This window comes from Nicotiana tomentosiformis, chromosome 1 (assembly GCF_000390325.3).
Source record: "Nicotiana tomentosiformis chromosome 1, ASM39032v3, whole genome shotgun sequence".
Taxonomy (NCBI): Eukaryota; Viridiplantae; Streptophyta; class Magnoliopsida; order Solanales; family Solanaceae; genus Nicotiana; species Nicotiana tomentosiformis.
In genome coordinates this window covers 131,704,202-131,731,552 of record NC_090812.1, presented here as the reverse complement: position 1 = coordinate 131,731,552, position 27,351 = coordinate 131,704,202, and the positions used below count along the sequence as shown (strand labels likewise).

The following is a 27,351-nucleotide window of genomic DNA, read 5'->3' as shown; positions in this document are numbered from 1 at the left end:
AAATAAAAAATAATAATAATAATAGTAATTAAAAAAAAAATCTCCATCAAGAAGAAAAGAAAAAGATGACAGGTTTATAAACAATAAGCAAAATACTAGACATGTAGCCTTTCTTTACTAGGGTAGAATAATTCATCACTTTATTAATGATAGTCACCACCAACCATATTTGTTTTAACAGTTAAAGAATTAAAAGCATATGAGGTCTTACACAAAATTATAAGCTTAGAATCTAACAAAATAATGGAGAGGTTTCTCATCCAAAACATTACGAAGAAAACGAAAGTATTGCTAGTCTTGAAAAGAAAAGGATGGAACGAAGTCGTGGAAACGGAGTGGGTTAGGACATTTAAAAATGGTTATTTAGGGATAAAATAGTAAAATTATTGGCCAAACTAAAAGTGCTTATAAGCTTAAAATTCATAAGTTGGGGGAGACCAACTTATGGCTTTTGGCTTATTTTGGCTTATAAGCGCTCGACTTATAAGCACTTTTAGTATTTACCAAACGCGTAGATAAACTAAAAACTGCTTATGAGTTTTTAGTTTGACCGCTTATACCTTGCTTCCCGTTGGGAGATGTTGATTTGACCGCTTTTGGTGGCAACTTTCGAGGATGCCTTGACTAATCATATGTTATGAGTCCAGTATTAAGATTACTATAGAAAATTAGTTTACGGAGTGATGTTAAATTACAGCTAGAATTATCATCATCACATCAATATAAACTTTTATTTTTATAAACCAATTCTACAGGTTTTTGAAAATGATTACGATGAAAATGTAATAAATATGTATTGCAATTGTTAAATGTCATGTCTAACAATTTTCACATTATATCTGACTTGTGAAAGTCAAAAAGAATCTAAATCAACAAGGGAACAAATGGTAAAGCCGAAGACCACCAATCGAACTAGAGATACACCTACGAACCAGTATCTGTTGGCTTTCATTCATATATGCAATTTGTTACACTGAATAAGCCATAATAAAATCTGTGCGAAGTTACACATTTTTAGTTCATTATTATTGATTACACGTACAGTAAGTGCATGCTGATGCTTAGCTTGAATGCTCTGAGAAAAATCAACTGAACAAAAATTTGCCTGCAGAAACTTGGGCGCGGTGTCTGTGTTGGTTCATTTTTCACTATTATCGCTTTCTCTTTTAATGGGATCAGAACTTACGACAGGAAGATTTCTCCTGTACTGAGTAGATGTCAACCTTCTCTCAAGAGGAGTTTTCCGCTTACTCACCACAAACCTGTTAACCCCCTTGCGCATTGGCATTATCGATGGGAAGTCTTCATCTGGTATCTGACTCAATTCAGAAATGTCTTTTATCTGAGCAACACGGCGGAACCACCTCTCAGCTTTGGCTTCTTCAGACATGTCCAAGGGATCTGGTTCCTTCACAGCAGACCCCTCCAAGCTCTTTCCTGACCATCCACTTCTGATATTCTGGTTTCCAGGCAGCTGGGGTGAACCCACTCCCCCAGTCTCGGAAGGGGATACATCATCTTTCACCGAGTTTCTACTGCCACTACTATCAGTGCTTGAAGCATCGGAAGCAAGAGAAGTCTCGCCTATATTTCCAATATGAGGGAACCCCTGATCTCCAGAGAAATTTGAACTTGCAAACCTTGAGCTTGTAAATCGATCATCAGTTCTTTGTACAGTGTTCATATCTGTGAACTTATATCCAGGATCATCTGACTTTTGATGTGTCTTCTCTACATCTGCCGTCTCAGAATAGGTTTTGGAACTGGATATAGATGAAGTTTCAACCCTAGACACAGAGGAAGAATCTGCATTATCTGCCTGTTGTGTGTCCTTTTTCGCAAAGTAGCCAGGAGGGAATGGAACAAATGGGACAAAGCTACTATTGTTTGCCTGCTCCATGGCCACTTGTCTTTTGTACATTGGAGATGTCAAAGAACGATCTTTCTTCTTGCTAACTACAAATCTGTTTTCTCCTTTACGCATTGGCATAATCTCCGGGAAGTCATCATCAGAGATGGCACTAGGTAAGTCTTTGACATCATGTAGCTCCGCAATTTTCTTGAACCAGCTCGCTGACTTCTCAGCTTGTTCTCTCTCTTTATCCTTGCTGAATGGGCGATTTGACTCCAACTTCTCCACGGACGTTCCAAAGTCATTGCCGACACTTGCTGAGCTTGTTTGGTGACTAGTCTCAGGAGAGTGAAAGATACCAGCTTTTTCATTCACTTTCTCGTCCATGACTGAAGTTTGATTCTTTTTATCAAACATGTCTGTTGGTAATGGCACAAATGGAACATGGTTAGAACTTTTTCCTCTATGATAAATAGCTGACTCAGTGTTTTCATCAGCAGCAATACCCGAATAACTTGTTCGAGATGTTTGATCCATATTCTGCTTCATTGATGTGTCAATGATATTATTTGCAGCTCCAGTCAAAGTCTCACCTTCTGGGATAACATTGTTACCCAAGTTCATGTTGTACTGGGAGTTCGCCAATCTCCTTTCCAAGGGTGTTTTCCTTGTGCTCACGACAAATTTATTTTCTCCTTTCCTCAATGGCATTATTTCAGGAAAATCTTCATCAGCCGCTGCACTATCGATATCAGATGCATTGTTCATCTGAGAAACCTTAGAAAACCAACGCTGTGCCTTCTCCTCATTCTCAGCCAACCTAGGATCAATACCATTTGCATACGCAGAGTTCCCGTTGAACCCTGTCGCTGAACTGGAGTGAGTAGTTCCAAGTGAAACCCCAGCTGGCCGTCCGAAGTCGCATTTCAGGCATACCACATTTCTCCCGTAATTGAAGAAATAACATCTGTGAAACCAACAAATAATAAAGGACATATCCTACATGATAATGAAATGCAAAGAACTAATGACTGAAATACATAAGCAAAGACTCGGTGTTTACTGAGGGCATTCCCACTCCCCGCCTGTCAGCTGTCTCCTTGGTCTAGGTTCCTCACATTCAAGGCATTTGTTGTTTCTTGCAAAGTTCATGAAATTGCACCTGATCAACATTCATGCAGTCTTGGACCGTTAAAGATTATCAAAGTACATGAACCAACAAATTAACAAGCTTAAGAGTATCAGTATGTTTGGTTTGAGCAAGGGAAAGAGAAGAATAGACTATGGAGGACGCAAATAATTTTACTTTGCGGTTCAGTACATTCGCCTTATGTTATTGGTAGAGCTAGACGTCCATGAAAGAAATAGCTTTAATGACAACAAAAGTAAACATTAATATTCTTATTTCCATTTAATCTCCAAAGGACTGAAAATGTTGATCCGAAGCGATTGCACACCCTCCCCTTTCGCTCCAGCCATGATCTCACCTAATTTCACTTCGACCATAACATATACACCAAAGAACAACTGCCTCACCCTCCTAACTCAATATTCTAGAAAGGACTAGGGTAGTTACTGTCCACGTCCATTAGATTGCGTGCCACTGTAACCTAAAACAGCTGAATTCCAGAATAGATTCTAGATATTCACCTCTTTACTCATGAAAAGAAGATGTTAGAAGGTGAGGAATGAATAACATGCAAGAAAATGAGTTATACTATATATAATAATCTTAATCTTCAAGAATACTGGAAAACATTTATGCATGAATATTAATAGGAGAGTATATTGTTTTTTCACGTCCTAATGGAATTAATCAAAAATATGAAGGATCACTAGAGGTGGGATTGTCCTTGTGTCCTCAAAAAATATGAGGCCACAAAACTGAAATAATGGACAACAAACTAAAAAGAAGAATTTTAGAAACAAGAAAGGCTCTACAAGACAATTGTACATACCTTTGGCATATCCAGTCGCCTCTCTTCATTACAAGATTTTGTCTAATAGGCCTTGGTGTTTGTCCATATCTACCTGAAAACTGATATTGCTCTGGAGAAGGCAGGTTCACTGCTGGAGTTCCACAGCTCACTTCAACCAACTCAAGCAGAAGATTCCGGCAAGATGATTCTATAAGTTCCCTGCTATAGAGAGAGTTATTTTCTGAAGAAACGGTGGGTTTACTTGCATAACTTAATATGTACTTCATGAGATCACTTGTGTTTGCATTGTCACAGTCGAGCACCTGAAATTTTAATCGAGGTTAAGTTCCAAAAAGAAAATAAACAACCTAAAAGGTAAAAAGAAAAACAATATTCAGCAACACTGTATCACATGTGCATTAAAGGTGCAACAACTACAGTTATTTCAACAACTCAGCAAAAAATTAAAAGAAAAGAAATTGTTGATGACAGCTCAATATAGTATTTCCTTCAGTTTTTTCCAAGGGGTCAAGGAATAGACAAGAAAAGAATAAAATTACAAGACACAGGATAGCAGATTACTTTGACCAGATAGATAACTCCCCTCACCAAGGCTAAGGCAGATGGGAAGAAATCATCTAATGTTTTCTATTCCTACTGGGATTTGACCCTGGTCTCCATACCCACTTCATTGACCATTAAGCCACACCCTTGAGCGTGGAAGACACCCTACTTTTAATAACTAAAAAATCGTCAATACAAAAAAGAAAACAAAGAAAACTTTTGAAGTTACATCTAGGCTATTCAGATCCTATTGAATGAAACCACTCAGCAGAGTGATATATCTGCTTCTTTAGTAGTGAAATATCACACAACCCTTCGACAGATTATAACTTTTTAAAAAATAGCACAAAGCGATACAGTTTATGGTGAAAGTGGAGGATTTCAAGACAGTTTTTCTTCTTTTCAGCAATGCAACAAAGAGATCTAGAAAATCAGGTTGATTTTGACATGGAATACATGATTGGACATCATTCCAACTTCTCTCAAGAGATAAAGGGTTCACTCATCTTGAATCTTTGAGACTAAAGGACTATTTGGGATATTCAGTGTTGACTATTTGGGATATTCAGTGTTGAAGTCATTTAGCCTACATGTTGTACTTCTAAAGCCCAAAAGTGAGCCCCTGCGCTTGCTAGTTGCAAGCCTAAATACTCTTAACTGGCAAATAGCAAAGTAATACCGTGACGGAAAGATGGAAAGAACCCCCATCAGAAGTGAAATAGAACGTGAACCCATAGGCGCTCAAGCAGCAGGAATGAGAAGTCTTCGTGGTGCGGGTTGAAGTCTTTGCGGGTTAAAGCTGAACCGCACCACACTGCAAAGTTGCCTCCCAAGCTAGGGCTTGACAACATTCCCAAGAGAGGTAATGAGAAGAATTCTAGAGTGGATAGCTACCTATGCCTAGATCATTGATAAATAAAATTTAATTGATAAGACCTTTTCAAGTGTAGCCAATATCATGACATAAAAATAAGTCACAAACCTACAGCTGCCAACTGAAAAGGCCATCAAAACTTTAGCTTTTGAAAAAGTTGAGGTTGTCGATGATGTACTTTCAAGGTTTTGCTCCTCAAGCACAAAGAAGAGAGAAAAACAAAAGCACCCCACTAAAATTTTTCACAAACTAGCGAAAACATTCTTCAAACTCACCTGAGAAGAATGTAAGATGGAAAGAACCTTACCCACTCGTTCTTCAATTCCGCAAGATTGCAAGAAGCGTTGAATAAAGGAAGAAGAAACAAACAAAAGAAAAGTCACGTTTTTGAAGCAAGAGCATAGAAAAACTAATCACCAATGTTTATTTTCAGCATACTGAGCCCTTTAAATAGGCCTTACAATGAGTAAAATTGATGAGGTTAAGGAAAACTAATCCTAATTAAACTAGAATAAGAATAAGGCTACGAAAACCTATCCTAACTAAAATAGGAAAAAAGAATTCTAGTAGGAATGGTCTACCAACTAACAATCCTAGTTTGACTAGAACTACAAATATAATACTACTAAAACAAGAATCAAATTACTAGGAAATAAGAAATAAGAAATCCTAATCTTATGGAAAAAAAATTCTAATCTTGAATGGATTCTTGGACTTCTTGAATTTCTTGGATTCTGATCTTGCATAAGTTGAACACTCCCTTATAATTTGCCTTGGGTTTATATTCTTTACACCAGAACTTCTGTGCCTTCAGCCATATTACTCAGGGAACTTGTGCTTTATAAAGTTTCTTCAAGTGAATAGATATTTGAATTTAATCCTATCAACAGCTTATGATTCATATAATTGAACTACTTTAACTATTAAAAACATAAAGCAAGCAAATTCTATCTAAAATTTGCTTATTCTTCTAGCAAATTCTATCTAAAAGCAAGCAAACATGATTGGACATCATTCCAACTTCTCTCAAGAGATAAAGGGTTCACTCATCTTGAATCTTTGAGACTAAAGGACTATTTGGGATATTCAGTGTTGACTATTTGGGATATTCAGTGTTGAAGTCATTTAGCCTACATGTTGTACTTCTAAAGCCCAAAGGTGAGCCCCTGCGCTTGCTAGTTGCAAGCCTAAATACTCTTAACTGGCAAATAGCAAAGTAATACCGTGACGGAAAGATGGAAAGAACCCCCATCAGAAGTGAAATAGAACGTGAACCCATAGGCGCTCAAGCAGCAGGAATGAGAAGTCTTCGTGGTGCGGGTTGAAGACTTTGCGGGTTAAAGCTGAACCGCACCGCGACCGCACCACACTGCAAAGTTGCCTCCCAAGCTAGGGCTTGACAACATTCCCAAGAGAGGTAATGAGAAGAATTCTAGAGTGGATAGCTACCTATGCCTAGATCATTGATAAATAAAATTTAATTGATAAGACCTTTTCAAGTGTAGCCAATATCATGACATAAAAATAAGTCACAAACCTACAGCTGCCAACTGAAAAGGCCATCAAAACTTTAGCTTTTGAAAAAGTTGAGGTTGTCGATGATGTACTTTCAAGGTTTTGCTCCTCAAGCACAAAGAAGAGAGAAAAACAAAAGCACCCCGCTAAAATTTTTCACAAACTAGCGAAAACATTCTTCAAACTCACCTGAGAAGAATGTAAGATGGAAAGAACCTTACCCACTCGTTCTTCAATTCCGCAAGATTGCAAGAAGCGTTGAATAAAGGAAGAAGAAACAAACAAAAGAAAAGTCACGTTTTTGAAGCAAGAGCATAGAAAAACTAATCACCAATGTTTATTTTCAGCATACTGAGCCCTTTAAATAGGCCTTACAATGAGTAAAATTGATGAGGTTAAGGAAAACTAATCCTAATTAAACTAGAATAAGAATAAGGCTACGAAAACCTATCCTAACTAAAATAGGAAAAAAGAATTCTAGTAGGAATGGTCTACCAACTAACAATCCTAGTTTGACTAGAACTACAAATATAATACTACTAAAACAAGAATCAAATTACTAGGAAATAAGAAATAAGAAATCCTAATCTTATGGAAAAAAAATTCTAATCTTGAATGGATTCTTGGACTTCTTGAATTTCTTGGATTCTGATCTTGCATAAGTTGAACACTCCCTTATAATTTGCCTTGGGTTTATATTCTTTACACCAAAACTTCTGTGCCTTCAGCCATATTACTCAGGGAACTTGTGCTTTATAAAGTTTCTTCAAGTGAATAGATATTTGAATTTAATCCTATCAACAGCTTATGATTCATATAATTGAACTACTTTAACTATTAAAAACATAAAGCAAGCAAATTCTATCTAAAATTTGCTTATTCTTGTTAGTCTGCACCCCCCTCCCCCCCCCCCAAAAAAAGACGCACCAAGACATAACCAAACTTCATAAGATATGCACATATTCATGGATATGAGGCACTGTTGTTGAGGGAACAAGGAATTAATTTTGCAAGTTCATTTCATATTCCACTCTTATTATACACTCTGCTCTTTTTGTGCGACTTGTCCCTATCCTTTTAAATTATACCATCTACCCCATTATTTGTTCAACTTTTACAGAATCACGAATTTTTCAGTTGTATCCCTGATGTATGCTTTCTTTTGCATTTGGCAACCTATTCTTTCTTATATCTTTTTATTTGCTCGTGAGATTAAGTTATAAATGAGGTCTTTTTTTTAACGATCTCTGGTGAGATTAGCTTGCACATCTCATTAGAGTCATGCGACTATCTACGAGGAGTAAACAATATTTGGCGGGAGGGGGGGACCAACTAATAATTTGCACCAACAATGATTTGGTCCTCTCTTGTACCATACTTTGAAACTCTGAACATCTCTCACTCCCCCCATTGTGAATGACATCATTAATGTAAGGAGTCAAATCATTTTTTCTTTGACTACAATTTATTTTTATAATTTTTAGTTATTAAGAATTGATATATTTAATCCTATTGCAGTTTCTAAATATGCATACATTTCTCGGTATTTTGGCTAAGATTATGGGCAATTTCTAAGAATTATTTAGGATTGTGTATGAATGCATACTATGTTGCTCAGACTCTTTGGAAATATCTCCGGATGCATGCCGGATCCTCCAAATGTAGTGCATTTTTGGAGGATACGATACGGGTGCGACAGCATTTTGGAGAGCCCACGCAGCATAGAATGCATATCGAAAAGTAGATGGTTTGACCAGTGTTGTAAATAGCGCTCACTAATAGCGAGTAGCAACACGAAGCGGGGTTCAGACGCTTGTTTTGGTCTGTTGCGATGCGTTTTTAAAAAGCGACGGCGAGGCGACAAGGCAAGGTAGCGACAGAGGCGTCGCTTTTTAAAAATAAAAGAAAGAAAAAAGAAGAAACTTAAATAAAAGTTAGGGTTTTCTTCGACTTAGAGGTACTTCTTTCTTTTTCCTTCTTCTTTCGTTTCTTTTTCTTTTTCCGGCAGTAAGCCTCTCTTGTTTCTTCTTTCTTTTCTTTTTCTTTTTATTTTTCCGGTAGTGAGTCTTCTTCGTTCTTCTTCTCTCCGGCAACAACTGATTTCCAGCAGAGATATTCTTTCTTTCTTTTCTTTCACCTTTGTTTTCGCTTTTGCTCTTCTTTCTTCTTTTGTTTCTCTCTTTTGATTTTTCTTCCAGTTTAGTAAACAATTAAAATTGCATATTAACTTCTCTCTATAATTACAATTACAATTAATTGTTATTTTCTTTTTAATTATAATTAATTTCTCTCTATAAACAGTATATTAAAATATTTGATTTCTATCTACTGAGTTTTTGAATTGATATATTTACTAATATGTTGTTGTTATTGAGTTTTTAGTTATTTATATGTGCAAATTTAATATTTTATTTTTGTATTAATTGGCGCTTCACATAAAAAAGGCGAGCGCTACGCTTCTCTCTTCTTGCCACAGTGAAGCGGGCCATCATTGCTTTTGGTCGCCTCACGCTATCCAAAACAATGGTTTTGACATTCGCTCTACAAACCCCGTCATTCTTTTGTGACAAAGGTGCATATTTACAAAGTATGATCCTCATTAACCTCTATTATTTGTGCATTCACACAGCTTAGACTTATTCATATCTCATGTGAAGCAAATAAGCAATTTAGATATCATGCACGTGAGCATGTCAAATTTATGTATAGGAATATTATTTTTTTTATTAAGATAGGTAATATGTATAGGGAAATTTTAACTGTATGTTCCAATTTTTCCATCATGGATACTCACATGTGGCACAACCCAATTTCATGAATAGATCATTAAACGGGAGATCCAACTTATTTTACATGAAACTTTAACCTAATTTCACAAGTAGATCATGAATAACTTTTTTTTAAAAAAGGTACCGTCCAAATTGCAAAATGGAGCATGCACTAGCGAAGCAACCTCAAGCACTCGTGATTTAAAGAAAAAAAGATGAAACAATTAGGGATCAAACACGTGAAAATATTTCATAGGTAAAACAAGTGAAAAAATATTAGGGACCAAACACGTGAAAAAAAGGACAAAATACTAGGGACCAAACACGTGATAGCAACAAAGTGACGTGGCCACTGAATTGTGTGAACTAACCCTTCTAACGTTTAAGCTGTTAAAACCTTCTTTCTTTGGATCCCTCACGTGCATGTCTGATTTTTTTCTTGGACCAAATACATGAATCTTTTTTTGAACGGTAACTGCAAAAATTGAATCCAAGTTCTGATTGTTCTGATACCATATTGAATTATGTGAACCACCTCATCTAAAAACTTGAGTAATCAGAGGGGGCATTGCAACAGTCATAAATCAGACACCTCAAACCTTCAAGTGTTAGAGTGGAACATCTAGGTCATTTAATTAGAACAAGTACTAAAATGAATGCATATTGGTCTAAAGTTATCCTTAACAGGAAGTTTGAGAATTATTTCTCAATTCCCTACTATTTTTCTAATTTTCATTTTATTTTTTGGCCTTATGGCATGATAAATGTAAGGACTAGCTGAACCTCTATTTGCATCTCCACTATAATACCAATCAATCAAAATCATCCTCATATTTGGAGATTCAAAAAGAGGCTTTTTATCTCGCAACTCACGCCTTAATCACGATGTCCTCAACCTTCATTACCGTAAAGCGCCGTAAGTTTTAAATATTAATTACGGCTAATTACGGGCCTAATGATGTAACTAAAGTGCCCCCGAGGTGTAAACGGATCCACACGAAGGAACATGATAATCTATGTATGGTATGGTCTGAAAGTGGTTTGTAGTGATAAAAGAACAAGGAAAGATGAAAACTTGAAGTTGGAGACAACAGCTGGCGTCTAGGCACTGACGCACTGTCGGGCTGGTCTCATGCCACAAGAGAGAGTTCCCGGCCAAAAACATGAGACCATACAATTTTTTTTATCAGTACATGCGACAATACAGTTATGGCCAGAGTGAGCTTGTTGTGAGAAACTCACATGGACCGAGTCAAGGAGCTCGAGTCGAGATATAGTGTCAGGAGGCCAAAATGTTGAGGCACTTCAATTTGGGGTAATCGCGCAATCACTGCAGGGAAAGGACCTGGGCAGGCCAACCATGCCTCACGATGGCCTCACATTGCGAGAAGGCCCGATCCAGGCAGGGCACAAGTTCTGTGACAATCTTGCGCCACGAGAAACCCAAGGGCTATAAATTATGTCAACAGTAATAATTCAGTTATTCCTCAAATATTTGGCTGGAGATCCAGATCATATTGGAGCAATTCTTTTAAATTGCAACTAACATGATTGTAAGGCAGCAAAATAAGGGTTCCCAGGCTTCAACCATAGTAAAAACTGGGCATCAACTTAAGTACCAAAAATGTCTCCTCAAGTTAAGCAGTTTAGCTTTGAGCTACTTAGCTTAATAAGGAAGCTCAACCTTGAAGGGGTCCAACATGGCTTGGTTTGCACTGAAGATATATAATTACTTTAAAATTGGTATAATGTCCACACATGTAACAGAATCTTTAAGCTTATTTCCAAACTGGTTCGACTAAGGCAATCATATATTAAACTCAGTTTTAATATGTATAAATTCTTAAAATAAACTTATTTGACGAAGGGACCACTGTAACGGAATATTATATTTTATCATAGCATTGTGCTTACCGTGCTCCCGCCAATACCCAAGAAAGCCCTCATTCTTCTTGCCGTCTCAAGAGCAGCTTTGAACAAAAATGGTGTCCCATTTGATACCACGATCTCAATATCCCTCCTTGAAAGCGATCTATAAAACATGAAACAGGCGCACAAAAAGATGAAAACAATGTTCATATTATCTCATAAGTATCTAAAACCTACATTTCAGTGTTTTGTCTAAAGCAAAGTGCTTAGGAGCAGAATTTTATTTTGGAGAAGTACTAAATCTTCTTGCCATAGACATTTCAGAAATCAAACAACTTCAAAAATTTCAACATTCAATCATTGGTAATTTTAAACGAATCAAATAAGAGATACATCAGGAATATTCAATCTTCAACATACATACTCGTATAGATATGCATAAAATACTTCCAACAGCTGCCCTTAGATACAAACATATGTCATATGTCCTTGATTATTTATTTCTATATCTCACTCTGTCCTCACTCCATTTGGTTCTATTTTTCTTGGAATACCTTCATATAGGCCTCTTTATCTTTACTTAGGAACTTAAATAGATAACCAATACTCTTGCTCGTGAGCCAAACCAAATAACCCTATAACCTTTTTCAAGCTGTATTCTTTCCTTTTTTTTATTATATCATAGAGATCCCCTATGGCAAGTGATGCACGGTTTGAAACATAGTGGATAATGTGCTCGTCCCTCTAATTCACTTATGTTTGAAGTTGTCTCCAATCTTCATTATGTCATATCGTATTTCAATTATAAAGAAAAGGGTCTGAAGAAAAATATCAAACAACAAGGACGAAAAATAAAATGTCTACCATTCAAGGCAATATAACATTATTGAGAATTTCCACGAATTATTAGCAGAGGCTAAGATTACTCTCAGTGTTCCTAGAAACAAAATGAAAAGAGACAGATAGAGAAGGAATCGAACCCTATGAGATCGGGGCGTTCCCGAGCAAAAGTTAAGCAGACGCTGGCAGCACGAACGAAGTCATCGGACAACTCCTCGTACGCCACGAAGGAGTCTTCTACTGCGGGAGCTAGTTGGCCATTGGCAGTAAGAACACTAATAAAGCTACACCATTCAGGCCAAGGGTGGGAGATAAAACAAGACGAAGAGGAGTTGAGTGGGTTATTACTATTATTAATGGGTTGCGCGTGGAATTGTTGTTGTTGTTGGGAGGAATTGATGGGCGAAAGAGGGGATATATGGGCGTGACTGTAGACTGTGAAGCGACGTGAAGCGGAGGGAAAACGGCGAAGGTGGAGCAAAGAAGGGCGTCGGAGGTGATTGAGGAGAGTGGGGAATGGAGTGGCGAAGAGGGAGATGAACCTCGACGTGCCGCCCATTCTTGGAGGTTTTGCTAAACCCTTTGAAAGCTTATTACAGAGACGGGAATTGGTTTCTGGCTAAGCGGGTCTGAGATAGTTTGGAGAAAGTTTGGATATGATGGACCATTCCATGGGTATTTAGGGCGGTTCCAACCGAAACCGAAAAAACGAACCGAAATCCAAGCTTAATAGCTTATTACTATCGGATTAACGGGTTAACGGACGGAGAACGGATTAAAATTTTTTTATTAACGACTTATCGGTTTAGAGGCGAATTATTCAATTTTTTTAACGAATAATCCGTTAACCCGTTAAGAATATATATATATATATATATATATATATATATATATATATATATATTACTGCTCTGGACAATATATTTTTTTTTCCAGAAAGATTACCATCTTCCAGAATCATTCATATTTTGTTACAAAACTTTAACTTTAAACAGTTTACTATATAGCCAAAGCAAAGCCAGGAGACACTGCAATTTCTAACTAGTTTCATGTCAACGTTTCTTAGCAAAATCCGAAAGAATAGCAGAAGAAAGGACACAAGCCAGTTACAATGAAATTTATAGAGCAACAATAGCTTCAACCACAACCAGCAGCGACAGCTCTCAGGTTAATACTGCTAATATCAACAATTGCCATAAGCTAAGCATCATAGTTGAAAATACAATTCATCTGTTACAAAAAAGGCATTTATAATGTTTGTCATCATTATAAGGCACCGAAGAATGTCATCATTTCAATCAACCGAAACTAAACCGATAACCGCCCGATAATAGCTAAACCGATACCAATCCGCCCGATATCTTATTGGGTGGCTAGCGGATTAATACGTTTAAAAACCGATAACCGATAAGCCAAACCGTTAAGAGTAAATAACTGCCCGATCCGCCTGTTAAGCAGCCCTATGGGGATTAATCTTGCGAGTATCAATATTATGCATTTCTTTTTCTCTTTTTGTTTGGTTTTTTAAGGTAATAAAGTGAAAAATAATATATCTCTAATCTTTTCTGCGTCTTCCTTTTTCTCTCTTATTTTTCCTACTACTATTGGAGGGGCGTCCATGCTAGAACTGATCAAAGAAGAATGATTTGTGTCACATTCTCACTATGCAATCAGCAAGTTCTTTTAAAATTGTCACATTCTCACTGTGCAATGTTCTTTTAAAATAGCGGCTTAAACACATCATTGAATAAACCTTTCTCGACCAATAACCCAAAATATACCCTAGCCCCTTGGGGATCCCAGCTTTTTTCATTCGCTATGCGACTGAATGCGTACTCGCGTGATCAATTGATGGACGGGGGAATTGCGTGAATGATGAGACCGGCCTAACCTAAAGTCAAGGCTCTTCCCTCTCTTGATGGCGCGATTGAGAATCTCGAGAACCTTTCCGAACCAACAAGTTTAAATACATCATCCAAATTTATCTAAAGGCTCGAAGTACCACAAGTAACATCAAAATCAAGGATTGGAAATCAAATCATTCTTTTAAGTTTCAAACATTCCAACTTCGCCAAATGCGTCTAAATCACACTTTGACATTCCGGATCACAACCAAACTTTGCATACAAGTTTCAATCAACTAAATGAACCTATTTAAGGTCTCAAAACTATAATAAGAGTCTGATAATACCGAAATCAACTCTCGGTCAAGCCTATGAATCCCTCCCCCCCCCCCCCTTCCCCCAAATTCTTTAAATTGTACTTTAGATAAAATAGAGCCAAAACCTTCTAGGAACCTCCAAATCAAAATTTGAACATACGTCCAAGTCCAAAATCATCATACGAACATATTGAAACTAGCAAAATACGATTTTGAGGTCATTTATCTAAAAGTCAAACATTGATCAACTCTTTCAACTTTAAGCTTCTAAATTGAGAATTACTCTTCCAAATCAATCCCGAACCTCTCCAAAATCAAAACCAACCATACATGCAAGCCATAATACATCATATGAAGCTACTCAAAGTCTCAAACTACCGAACGGAATGCTAAAGCTCAAAATGGTCGGTCAAGTCATTACATACCAAGTTTATCAAGACCCAAAATTATGTGACCAGCACCCGACATACTACTCGACTCCGATGGACCAAGCAGTACAAGAATACTCATCAATATGCCTAATAGATTCATGCAGAATCCGTTTTAAAAAACAGTCATGTTAAATTAAAATCGTGTATGAAATATAATTATTAAATCAATCCATTTTAATAACTGAAAGTACATAAAGATAATAATATTTGTTTCATGCATTCCGTATGAATAACCATCAATTATAATCCCACAATAATAACAAGTGTCTATAAAATTTCTAAAACACAAGAATCATGACGACCCAAAATCCATCTAGTCGTGACGGCACCTAACCCAACCCGCAAGGTAAGCCAAATAATAGTCAACATAGTTCTAATGAAATAAAAATGGTCCACAAATAAAATAATTGAATTTCAAATAATTTTTCAAGGACTGGTAGTACAAGTCATGAGTCACTGAGATTTAGATTTTCAAAGCTAGTGTGAAATAAATACAACATCTGTTTGGAATATACATAAATAGAATTCAAATCTAACACTACCAAGGACAAGTGATAGTTATATCTGGTTGCATCTCCAGTCCAGCTCCCGTCATCCACAGCATCTCAGCTCCAAGATCTGCACACAAGGTGCAGAAGTATAGTATGAGTACAACCGACCACATGTACTCGATAAGTATCATAACTAACCTCGCGAGGGAATAGAAGCAAGAATTATAAATGATACTCGCTAATCACCTGTACAGTTTATAATTTCCAACAAGTACAGAACAGTAATATGAACAAGTCATGAAATTACAGATAAGACCACCTTGCTGCACATAATTTTCTTAACGTACTCTACTCAGTCAACAAACCAACATATAAAGAGATATGCAAATAAATCAGATAAACTGCCAAGGAAATTGCAAGTAAAAAAGAAATACAATACTCAAATATCAATTTGTTGCAGCACGCAACCCGATCCAAAAAGAAATAGCATCACGGCTCCTAGGACCACATCAGAATCTCAATAACCAAACCAAACCAGCTCTCCAAAAGCTCACATCAACCAGAAACCCGTCGGTTTCTCACAATTCGAGAGTACACCATCAAGAGAGAAACATGAGAAGGTGACCCTAGGGGGTGGATCCATATTCACACATTGCACGGCCAATTCAACGTGCTGCACGGATAACTCACGTGTTAATAATATCAATCGCACAGATAACTCACGTATTGCGCGGACAACTCACGCGACATAATATAGTATCTAGATTCGCAGGACAACTCACGTGCTGCCCGGATAACTCACGTGCCAATAATCACAATTCACCCGGCGTGATCATAGGCATAACAACACAATCTGCACGACGTGATCATAGGCATAACAACACAATTTGCCCGGCATGGTCACGGGCATAACAACACAATCCGTCCGGCGTGATCATATGCATAACAACACAATCCACCTGGCATGATCACATGCATACAGCACAATCCGCCCGAAGTGGTCACAAGCACCCAGTCCAAATCATGTCACACAAAAGTAAATACACAAGAATACATGTATATGATAACTGAATATCACATTCCATGCTTCTGGACTGGTATAATGACATGCTAAGGTGTATGCATGTGCAAAGTGTGCTATCATAGCTCAAATCAGCATTTTCATCAAGGAACTAGCAATTATCAAATTCATTCAGGGAATTAGCCGCTATGTAACCTCAAATATAGATCAAATAATTCACAACAAGGTTACAAATATGAGAAACATCACAACATAAAGCTTAACAATAAATTCAAGGCATGTCATAACCTAAACACTACCCCGAGCACGGATAATTAACTCGGTGCTTGCACATGGGCTCAAACCCCACACATATGCACACCCATATCACGTAGCTATCACAAATAACTCAGGCAACTAGTGCCTCAACCAAGTTTAAATAAGATACTTACCTCAAGAAAGCCAAAAACAAAATCGAGCAAGCCCAACAATACTCTAGAAACGTTATCCCGCTCGAATCGACCTCCGAACGGCCAAGAACTAGCCAAAAGCAACTCAAAAACATCACATAATGCCAAAGGAAATAAACCCAAATGATAAAGGTCGAATCTTTAATCAAATACTCAAAGTCAACTAAAAAGCCAACCTAGGCCCGCACCTCAAAACCCGACAAAACTCACAAATTTCGATAACTCATTCGAATACGAGTCCAACCATACTAATTTCACTCAAATCCTACTCCAAATTGATGTTCAAGACTCAATAATCCACTGTAGGAAAATTTAGACAAACCCCCCTAATTTCTTCTTTTAGAATCATAAATCAAATATCAAAATCGAATATGGAATCATGGAATATAATCAAAACTGAGTGAAAAATGCTTACCCCAATCCATATGGTGGAAATCCTCTCCAAAATCGCCCAAAACCAAGCTCCAAATCTCAAGTTGTGATAAAATAAACCAAACCTCAATTTATAAACGTGTGCCCAGCTCTTTCGCATTTGCGAACAATAGGCCGCTTCTATGACAAATATCTCATTTCTGTGGAGACCACTGAAAGCTCATCCTTTCGCACCTGCGGATAACGTCCCGCTTCTGCGCTCCAAGCCACCGCTTCTGCACTGCCGCAGACGTGCCCAAAATCTCGTATCTGCAGAGATCGCCCAAATTAGTCTCCTTCGCAGGTGCGACCATAAATCCGCTTTTGCGACCACCGCACTTGCGCAACTCCAATCGCATGTGCGCAACTCCAGAACTAGCAGAAACCAGCAACTCCATGAAGGAAAAATGGTCTGGAACACGTCCGCAACTTGCCCAAGACCCCCGGGCCCCGTCCGAACATACCAACAAGTTCCAAAGCCTAACACAGATTTACTCAAGGCCTCAAATCACACATAATAACATCACATCCACGAATATTACCTCAAATCAAGCTTAATGAACTTTTGAACTTTCAACTTCCAAAACTCGCGACGAACCATATCAATTCAACTCGGAATAACCTCAAATTTTGCACACAAGTTTCAAATGACATAACAAACCTATTCTAGCTCTCGGAATAACAATATAAACCCGATATCATCAAAGTCAACTCCCGGTCAAACCTATAGATTTTCCAAACCTTCAAATTGCCAACTTTCGCCAATTATGGTCAAAATCTTCTAGCAGTCGCCAATTACAAATCCGGGCATATATCCAAGTCTAAAATCACCATCTAGACCTAACGGAATCACCAAAACTCCAATCCGATGTCAAATATACAAAAGTCAAACTTAGTCAACTTTTTCAACTTAAAGCTTTCAAATTAGGAATCATTCTTCCAAATCGACTCCGAACCACTGAGAACCAAAACCGACGATGTACACGAGTCATAATATATCATATGAAGCTACTCAAGACTTCAAAGCACCGGACTGAATGCAAATGCTCAAAACGACCGATCGGGTCGTTATAAGAATGAAATAAATAACTGAGACATGCCTCGGTGACTCAAAAAGACAAAGTAAATGTCCCTCCATGATTACAAGTGAGGAGATTCACCAAAAGCGTAGCAGAAGATATGGAGTTATCCTATCTGGGGATTTAGTTTGTTCAAGACCAATTCCTGAAATCAGAAATTAGAAGTTTCGCCAATGGGACTAAGCTCATCATGCTTAGCACGTATCATGAACCATTTCCCAACAAATAAGTGGGACAAGAGATAAGTAAATATGAGATATGTATAAACAATTGATATAAGAAAGAACATTTATATCAATTAACAATCTAGATGGTAAAATAAAACAATAATATAAAACATACTTCAAAGTCTTTCTTTAGCATTAAGCTTTAACAAAATCAAGTGAGATTATTCATTTTACCAGGAGCACTATACTATCAGCAACACGAATGAAAGGTCAAGTAGGTTTTGTACCTAGCGGCAATTATTATATACCCTACTTGCTCAGGTCGTCTCATCACTGTGCCACACAAATCGACTCAACCATGCTAATAAAGTAGCACAATAGTATACTCCCGTGGGGGCACTTTGTTGTAGTTTCAAACCATAAGGTAGGTTCTACGCTTACACTGACAAATATCGATTCATGGCCTAATATGAAAAGGTATCCAAATCCAATTCGGTAGACTCAAGTAACTTTCAAAATATTTACTTCTACCATGTATATTTTTTATAGCCAATCCAACCATTTATAAATAGTTAAGTGCAAAACATATCGCCAATCATGTATTTCTATTTCTCAAAATATTACAAGTGTTATTCCACCTTTACTTAGTAAAATTAAAACAATGTTACATTTCAAGAAAATAATGTCAATAGCACTTAAACATTTTATTATGCAAGGAATGATGCATTCCTAACCCGTTAGTCCTCACAAGCTAGGACTCACATATAGAATTTATTTAAGTTTCAGCGTACTTCAAATCGCTTTCCAAATCTTACACCAAATGTATCAATGACGCCAAAGATTCACAATCTACATACAAACCACTAATTTCCGTCAATTCATACTCTAGGATATTACTCAATTCGACCCATAAAGTGGCCATAAGCTCTCTTTATCTGAATCTCAACCTCTTTTACTATGTCGTTCTACAGTACAATATTCAATAATTAAAATGCCAACAAGATTAAAAAGAATAGCATTTAACCCATTTTCACCAAATTGACACTATTCATTATTGTGTTCGCTTAACACAACAATGTTGAAAATCATACATTTTAGGCTTTTTCAATCAATGAAACACTTAGTGTTTCTAGATAAAGAATATACCAACAATATCTTTCTCATTAATAAAATGGAGCAAGAGGTTAAGACTCTACCTTGTTGAAGAAAACCCTAGCTTTTCTCTTTTGTAGCTTCTTGAAATTTTTCTGATCAAATATATTTCGCAAGGATGATTTGGTGTTAGAGATAGTTTTTAATACTTGCAATCAACTCACAGCAATCCAAAAAACTTACATTGAATGGGTTTTTAATACCCCTAGTCCGACTCTCCTTCAAAGCTCCCAAGAGAAAATAAATTTTGGTCACTTTTTCTCTCTCTCCGAAATGGTTTATATAGGCCAAGCTGTAGATTTTTGTTCTTGTGCATCGCACCACCAAGGCGACGAAATACCAGATTTTAAAGTGTTGTTGTTCTTGTGCATCACCATGCGTCACACAAGTCAATGCATTGCCAAGCTTCTATTCTTCCCATGCTTCTGATGTGAGAGGCACAGCTTGCTGCATAAAGTGCAGGCTGCGTTGCTTTTCTTGTTCCCTTTATACTCCTAATACCTGTCACAACCCAAAATCCCATCGGAGTCGTGATGGCGCCTAACACCGCTTGCTAGGCAAGCCAACAAAAATATGCGGAATTAAACTTCAACTACATTAAGAGATAGTCTCAAGTAGCAGAATAACATAAATAACTGAAGTCATAATAACGATACAACTGAAACAATCTAAACTCTGGTGTCACCAAGTGCAAGATCTCTACAGAGTACTAAATACAAAGTCAATAATAACATAAGATAAAGGAAGGGACTTCAAGGCATGCGAACAGAATAATAGTGCTACCTTGAATTCTCCAAGTAAGCTTGGATAAATAACTCACTAGCAACTACCGCTATCAACAGAACCTGGATCTGCACATAAAGTGAATGAACCTGGATCTGCACATAAAGTGCATAGTGTAGTATGAATACAATTGATCTCATGTACTCAGTAAGTAGCAAACCTAACCTCGGTGAAAGCAGTGGCGAGGTTGGCAAAGTGTGATACTCACTTTCAATAGTCAACAACAACAATAACAATATGATAATGGCATAGAAGGAAAAGTAGCTCAAATAATAACAGGTTCAACTCTAACACAATAAGAGGAGAAATAAGCATACTTTTGTAGGTATATTAGTCAAGGCATCAACGTTTTCACAGAAATCACCTAGACATGGATTTATCAAGATAAATTGTGATTTCAAGCTCTAAACATCAAACAGAGATATCAAATACCAATTAGCATAAGAAAAATACAACTCTATGCTTGCATATCAAATATACATGCTAAAATCCAAAACATCACAGTTTAATCATCAACCATACACAATCTCAGCATACTCATAGTGCCTAGCACAAATACCTCATACTCTCAGCACTCTCATTGTGCCTGGTACAATACCTCTGAACCATTGCAAACACATATTCAAGACTGTACGGGTGCCTGACATAAGTCCCTTACTAAGCACATCTCGTGTGCCTACACTCACAGGGCCCAAATTAACATGTGTTATCACCCGACTCTAGAGAGGCGGTGTAATGACCCGGCCAATCATTTTGAGTATTTTAGCCTCGATTCCCCTATTTGATTTCTTGCATGTGTGTACTTGTGGTTTTATGACTCGCTGGGGAGATTGGTTTGGTTTCGGGTGAGTTTTGGATGGATTTGGGACACTTAGTTTCTTGGTGGAAGGCCTTAGTTGTAAGAGTTTACAGGAGTTTGACTTTTATGTAGACAACTCTAGAAGGGTATTTTGATGGTTCTGATAGCTTCGTATAGTAATTTTATACTTAGGCATATGTCCGGATGTGAATTTGGAGCGCAGGTTGTTTTGGCTTGAATTGGTGAAAGTTGAAAAGTTGAAGGTTTGGAAAGTTGATAGGTTTGACTGAGGGTTAAATTTATTGATATTGGGCTCGGATTGTGATTCCGAGAGTTGTTATAGGTCTGTTATGTCATTTGGAACTTGCATGCAAAATTTGGGGTCAATCGGAGTTGTTTAGGCCTATTTGGCGCAATTGTTGAATTTGGAAATGTTCATAATTTTATTAGGCTTGAATTGAGGTGCGATTCGTAATTTTGATATTTTGTGTGATTTGAGGCCTCGAGTAGGTTTGTATTATGTTTTGGGATTGGTTAGTGTGTTTGTAATGGGTCCCCAAGGCCTCGGGTGTGTTTCGGATGGGCTACGGACCATTCCACCTTGTTTTTTGATTGTTGATGTCCATGTCTCGTTTCCTTCTTCGCGTTCGCGACATGGTGGTCATGTTCGCGAAAGGTTATAGGGGGCTGGGTTATCGCCCTTCTTCGTGCGATAGAGCTCCGCGTTCGCGAAGCAGCCAAGTGCTGGGATGAGTTTAACCTACGCGTTCGCGAGGTCCAGATCGCGTTCGCGAAGGCCTGGATGTTGCTTCATCGCATTCGCGATGTGATGAACGTGAACGCGGATGTATTTTTCTAGGCAGACCACTTATGGTCTTCGCGAACGCGATGCTGGTCCCGCGTTTGTGATGCACAGTACCTAAGCAGATTATATAGTACTCTATTTCGAGGGCTTGAGTTATTATATCATATTTTGAGTTAGAGAGCTCGGTTTTAGGTGATTTTGGAGGGGATTTTCACAATTTGGATTGGGGTAAGTGTTTTTGACTCGAATTTGGTTATATTTCATGATTCCATCCCTATTGTTATCATTTAATTGGTTATTTGAATTAGAGAAGTTGGGAATTTTTGTGAAAACTTTTCTAGAACATAAATTGAGGATTTGAAGGTTGATTTGAGGTCGGAATTGGATGATTTTGGTATGGTTGGACTCGTATCAGAATGGGTGTTCGGAATTTGTGAGTTTGGTCTGGTTCTGAGGTGCGAACTTGGGGTTGACTTTTTGAGTTGACTTTTTGATTTTCATCAAAGATCGAATCTTTATTATCTAGAATTATTTCATATGGCTTTTATTTATGATATTAAGTTATTTTGGCTAGATTCGAGCCGTCCGGAGTTGCATTTGCGCAGGAAGGGCTTATTAGTGGAGTGGTTTAGCTTGTTTGAGGTAAGTATCTTGCCTAACTTAGTGTGGGGGAACTATCCCTTAGGTTTTGGGTTGATTGTGCTATTTGAACTATGTGGAAGACGTGTACATAAGGTGGCGAGTGTGTACATAGGCTTATATATGGTATTTGACCGGTTTAGACTCTTAGGCTTCTTTCATGCATTTCTTTTAGAGTTGTTAGTACATGTTCTATCTTTAGCTGTTAAGTTTACTTTAATATACTTAATTGAAATTGTTTCCTCTTTTTGTCATGTTACCTCTTTTACCGTTGAGTGATTCTTATTTGAATTCTCATTACATGTTACCTCTTTCATTGCTGATTTTCCTTATTTGAAGTTATTATTATATTATGTCTCTTCGTGTTAAGTTGTTTCTTATTCATTCGTTATTATTGAGATTCTTGTACACATTGTGGTTGAGTAGTGGGCTATGTGATATGGTAATATTGGTATTGTTGATTTTTGGCAAAGTTGTGATATATGGGCACGTGTGGTACAAGTTGTTTATTGTATTGTGATATTGATGTGCATGCGGCAGTATAAGGATATGGGTTGATGTGCATGCGGCGAGATAAGGTGGGATTTATACGCGTGTTGCTGGTAAGGGAATTACTTGAAGTCGCATGGTGAGATAAGGGGGCTAAAGCGCGTGTAGCTATTTGGGAAAAAATATTTTTAAAAATATAAATGCAAGGCTCACGCGGCGATATAAGGAACATTGTGATCATGACTTGTGAGATGTGAAAGATGAGGTGTGGTACCTCAGTTGTGATTCTTGTTATATATTCTATGTGAAAAGACTTGTTGATTTGTACATTTATTGTCTTTCCTTCATTTGATTTTACTTGTACTTCTACTGTGCTTGATCACTTATTGTTCCTGCCTTATGTGTACTTTTGTTGTCCTTTATTGATTTATTATCCGTTGTTAGTCTTACCTCGTTGTACTGCTTTGTTGTCAATTATCTCTAGTTCTGTTATTAGATTATATTATATTCTATTCATGTTTCTTTTGTCTAGTATGTGTCTTGACCTGGCCTCGTCACTACTCTACCAAGGTTAGGCTTGATACTTACTGGATACCATTGTGGTGTACTCATGCTACGCTTTTGCATATTTTTGTACAGATCCAGGTATTTCAGCTCGTGCCGGACACCGGTGATTGACCAGATATTCCGGAGACTTCAAGGTATACCTTCTCGGCGCTCGCAGGACCTCGGAGTCACCTTCTGTTATATTCCTTTACTACTGTTTATCCTAATATCAGACAGTGTTGTATTAGAGATTCTTAGTAAATTTTGTAGAGCTTATGACTCAGTTTCACTGGGTTTTGAGAATATTGTAATTATTATTCAGTATTTATGTTATCATGAGATTTATTAGCTTTATTTAATATTCCTAGTCGTTATTTCTATCATTTTCTCTTGTATGTTAGGCTTACCTAGTCTTAAAGACTAGGTGCCATTACGACTACCTCAGGTGGAATTTTGGAGTCGTGACAGGAAAATCTTAGCCCAAACGCTGATCGGATCAAAAGTCAATGATCAATATCACTCAACCTAATATGGGGGCCTTGGCACAAACGTCACTTCACTATCAATATCAATATGGCTCTATGGCCCAAGATTAGTCATCAATCCACTCAATGGTGTGTGTTTTTGGAAGAAGCATTGTGTATTAATTTGCAGATGCTTGGCTTGTACTACAGAAACTGCATGGTTGGTGGTTATTTATTTCTAGGTTTTGCTACTTGGTGCGAAAGGTTTTGGGAGTATCTCATGTGGAATGGTTATGTGCGCGTGACGTGTTAGTCATTTAAGTGGGAGAGTTAGAGATCGGGTATATAGGTTGGTTTCTCTTAGAGGAAGACTATTCCTCTGGTTGCGGACCGTGGAAGTGCGTTCAGGATTTAACAGTTAGTTGTATGTGTCACGGATGGGGTCATTGGGGATCTTTGGAAGGCTATTTACCTATTTTGAGATGATTAGAATCGGTTTAAAGGCCCATTGGTAGGCCAGATGAAAATGCGTATTATGTACTGTATTGGAATTGTTTGCTCAGTGCAGCATTTACTACGGGTGTGTCGTCGGGCAGAACGAATGTTATTCATGCCCTGATCTATTTCGTGTGTTACTCTCTTATTGCATGATGGGTAGTGAGACTGATGAATTATTCACATGCATGTTGTGGTCCTGTGTAGGCCTTGTGGCAATATATGAGTGAGATGACTCTCGAGATGTTGATTTTCTTATTGCATCTTAGTCGTGCTTGGCCTTTTCCGTAGCGCATTATGCTATACGTCTCCCCGAGATTATTTTTATGCACTTGGCGTGCTTGTGGTTGATATACGTGTGTCTAGTGAGTATGAGCATTTTGGATTGATGGGTATTTTGATGCAGATTATTATGTGTGGATCGGGTGGCATGCTGCCATGGGTATGCCATGGGTATGCTGTTTGGTTCAGGTTGGACGTTGCAAACGGTATCACGTGTGGATTGGGTTGCATGCTGCAGCGGTGAGATGTTAGGTATGATTCCTTGTACTTATCTTGCATGTTTTTCTTCTCCTCTATGGGACAAATTCATAGAATTTGTTTGGTTATTTTGTTCGTTATGTACTTCGGATCCCTTTCCTTATTGAGCATATTCGAGTTGTCGCTTGTTTGGCACATGGATATTGTTGCATGTGATTTTAGATGGTATTTGGTGTGGCTTGTCGGTCGAGCAGCTTGCATTGGGTGAGATGAGGTTATTGGACCCGTAAGTGCAATCGAATTTGTATAATGTATGTTTGGAGGAAGATTGTCACTAATCAACTCAAAATTTGGTAATGGTTCTTGTCGAGCGAGAAAACTTCATGACTCATTGATTTGACGGGTGGTTATGAGTTACTACATGTCTTTTTCGTCATTTGTTGTATTATGAGTTTGAAATAGGATTTTTATGTGGTATGAGGTATATTACCGGTACAAAGTTCTCTAATGGGCAGCTATTATAATTGGAAGTTATTGTTATGACCATATTAGTTATGCGGTACATCGTGTGATTCATCTTGGGTGTATAATTATGCTTTGATACAACATGTGTATATATATATATATATATATATATATATAAGAGAATAGGATCTTGAGGGAGCTCCGAAAATTTAAATTTGGTTCTAAGGATTTCAAGCTGAGGTTGAAGGAGGAATTTTCAGTCAGGATTGTGTCGATGGGATTATATGGATTGAGGTAATGTGGGATCGCCCATGGATATGTGTATGATAAGTTATTAAGTGATTTTGGCAACTTTGGAACGGTTTTTGGTACGTTCGAGGACGACATGTGTCTAAGTGGGGGATAATGTAACGACCCGATCGGTCGTTTTGAGCTTTAGCATGTCGTTCGGTGATTTGAGACCTTGAGTAGCTTCACTTTATACATTATGTCTTGCATGTGTAGTTGGTTTTAATTTTTGAGAAGTTTGAAGTTGATTTGGAAGAATAATTCTTAATTCAGAAGCTTTAAGTTGGAAGAATTGACTAAGGTTTGACTTTCAAGTAAACGACATCGGAATTGGGATTTTAAGGTTCATATAGGTTCATAAGGTGATTTCGTACTTGGGCGTATACTCGGATTGAGTATCGGGCGGTCTGAGAGCGATTCAGTGCTCATTGTCGGAAGTCTGCATTTTAAAGGTTTTTGAATTTGCTAAGTTTGACTTGTAGTATACTTTGGTGTTATCGGACTCCGCGTGGTGTTCTGGGACCTTGGATATGTTCATTTAGTTGATCGAAACCTGTGTGTAAAGTTTGGTCGTAATCCGGAATGTCTAAGTGTGATTCAGACGTATTCGGTGAAGTTTGAAGGTTTGGAAGTTAAGAGAAGGATTTTTATTGTCGATTCTTGATTTTGAAGTTATTCTTGGAGTTTTTATCCTTTGGATAAGTTGGATAAGGTATTGGGACTATTTTGTATGATTGGATGGGGTCTCAGGGGTCTCGGGTATGTTTCGGGGTGGTTTCGGACCATGTCGGAATGTTTTGTTGTTGGTGTTTGCTAGTTCTGGTTTTGTTTTTCGCAAATGCGGAGAGAGACATGCGCTGGCGATGAAGGATTTGAGTCGGTGATTTGCGTTCGTGATTGATAAGTCACGTTCGCAAATACTTGGGGCAGTGGCGCTCCGCGTTCCCGACAGGAAGGTTGCATTTGCAAAGAAGAAGCTGGATCTGGAGGCTTGGCCTTCGTGTTCGCGAATCATGATCGCGGTCGCGAAAGGTTGGCCTTGTAAGGCACCATGTTCCCGGGCCTCGTCTCGCGATCGCGAAGATGATTTTTGGAGAAGAAACTGAGTTGTGCTTCACGAATGCGAGGCACATGCCGCGTTCACAAAGGTAATTTTTAGGCAAGCCTTATAAGTTGGAATTTTGGGATTTCTTCCCTTTTTCATTTGGGATCAATTGGAGCCGATTTTAGGGCGATTTTGAAGAGCCATTTCACCCACCTATTGAGGGTAAGTGGTTCTAACCTACTTTTGATTATATTTCATGAATATGTATGAATTTAGATTTGTAAATTGATGACTTGAGGTGGGAAAATATGGGATTTTTGGAAGATAACCTAGAATGGTATTTTCGAGTTTTGACCATGAAATTGGGCATGAATTTTGGAATAAGTTACATATTTAAGTTCGTGGTGCTATAGGTAATATTTATCTTCGAGAATTTTTGAAATCCGAAAGTGTGGTCCCAGGGGTTGACTTTGTTGAATTTTCGAGTGGA

At 37.8% G+C, this 27,351-nt stretch overlaps 1 protein-coding gene across 2 annotated transcripts; it reads right to left on the bottom strand.

The window, feature by feature from the left end:
* Positions 1 to 919: 919 nt before the first annotated feature.
* LOC104087107 (zinc finger protein VAR3, chloroplastic) lies at positions 920 to 12,847 on the bottom strand. Of its 2 annotated transcripts, XM_070191560.1 has the most exons (6): positions 12,342 to 12,847; positions 11,407 to 11,524; positions 4,054 to 4,094; positions 3,811 to 3,990; positions 2,916 to 3,014; positions 920 to 2,819 (listed from the first exon to the last, which is right to left on the bottom strand). In XM_070191560.1, the coding sequence occupies exons 1-6, from the start codon at positions 12,758 to 12,760 to the stop codon at positions 1,139 to 1,141; spliced, it is 2,538 nt and encodes an 845-aa protein (XP_070047661.1). In that variant the 5' UTR covers positions 12,761 to 12,847; the 3' UTR covers positions 920 to 1,138. The 2 variants fall into 2 exon arrangements, with proteins under 2 accessions (XP_070047661.1, XP_009589806.1); XM_009591511.4 differs by having other exon boundaries at positions 3,811 to 4,094.
* Between the last annotated feature and the right edge of the window lie 14,504 nt (positions 12,848 to 27,351).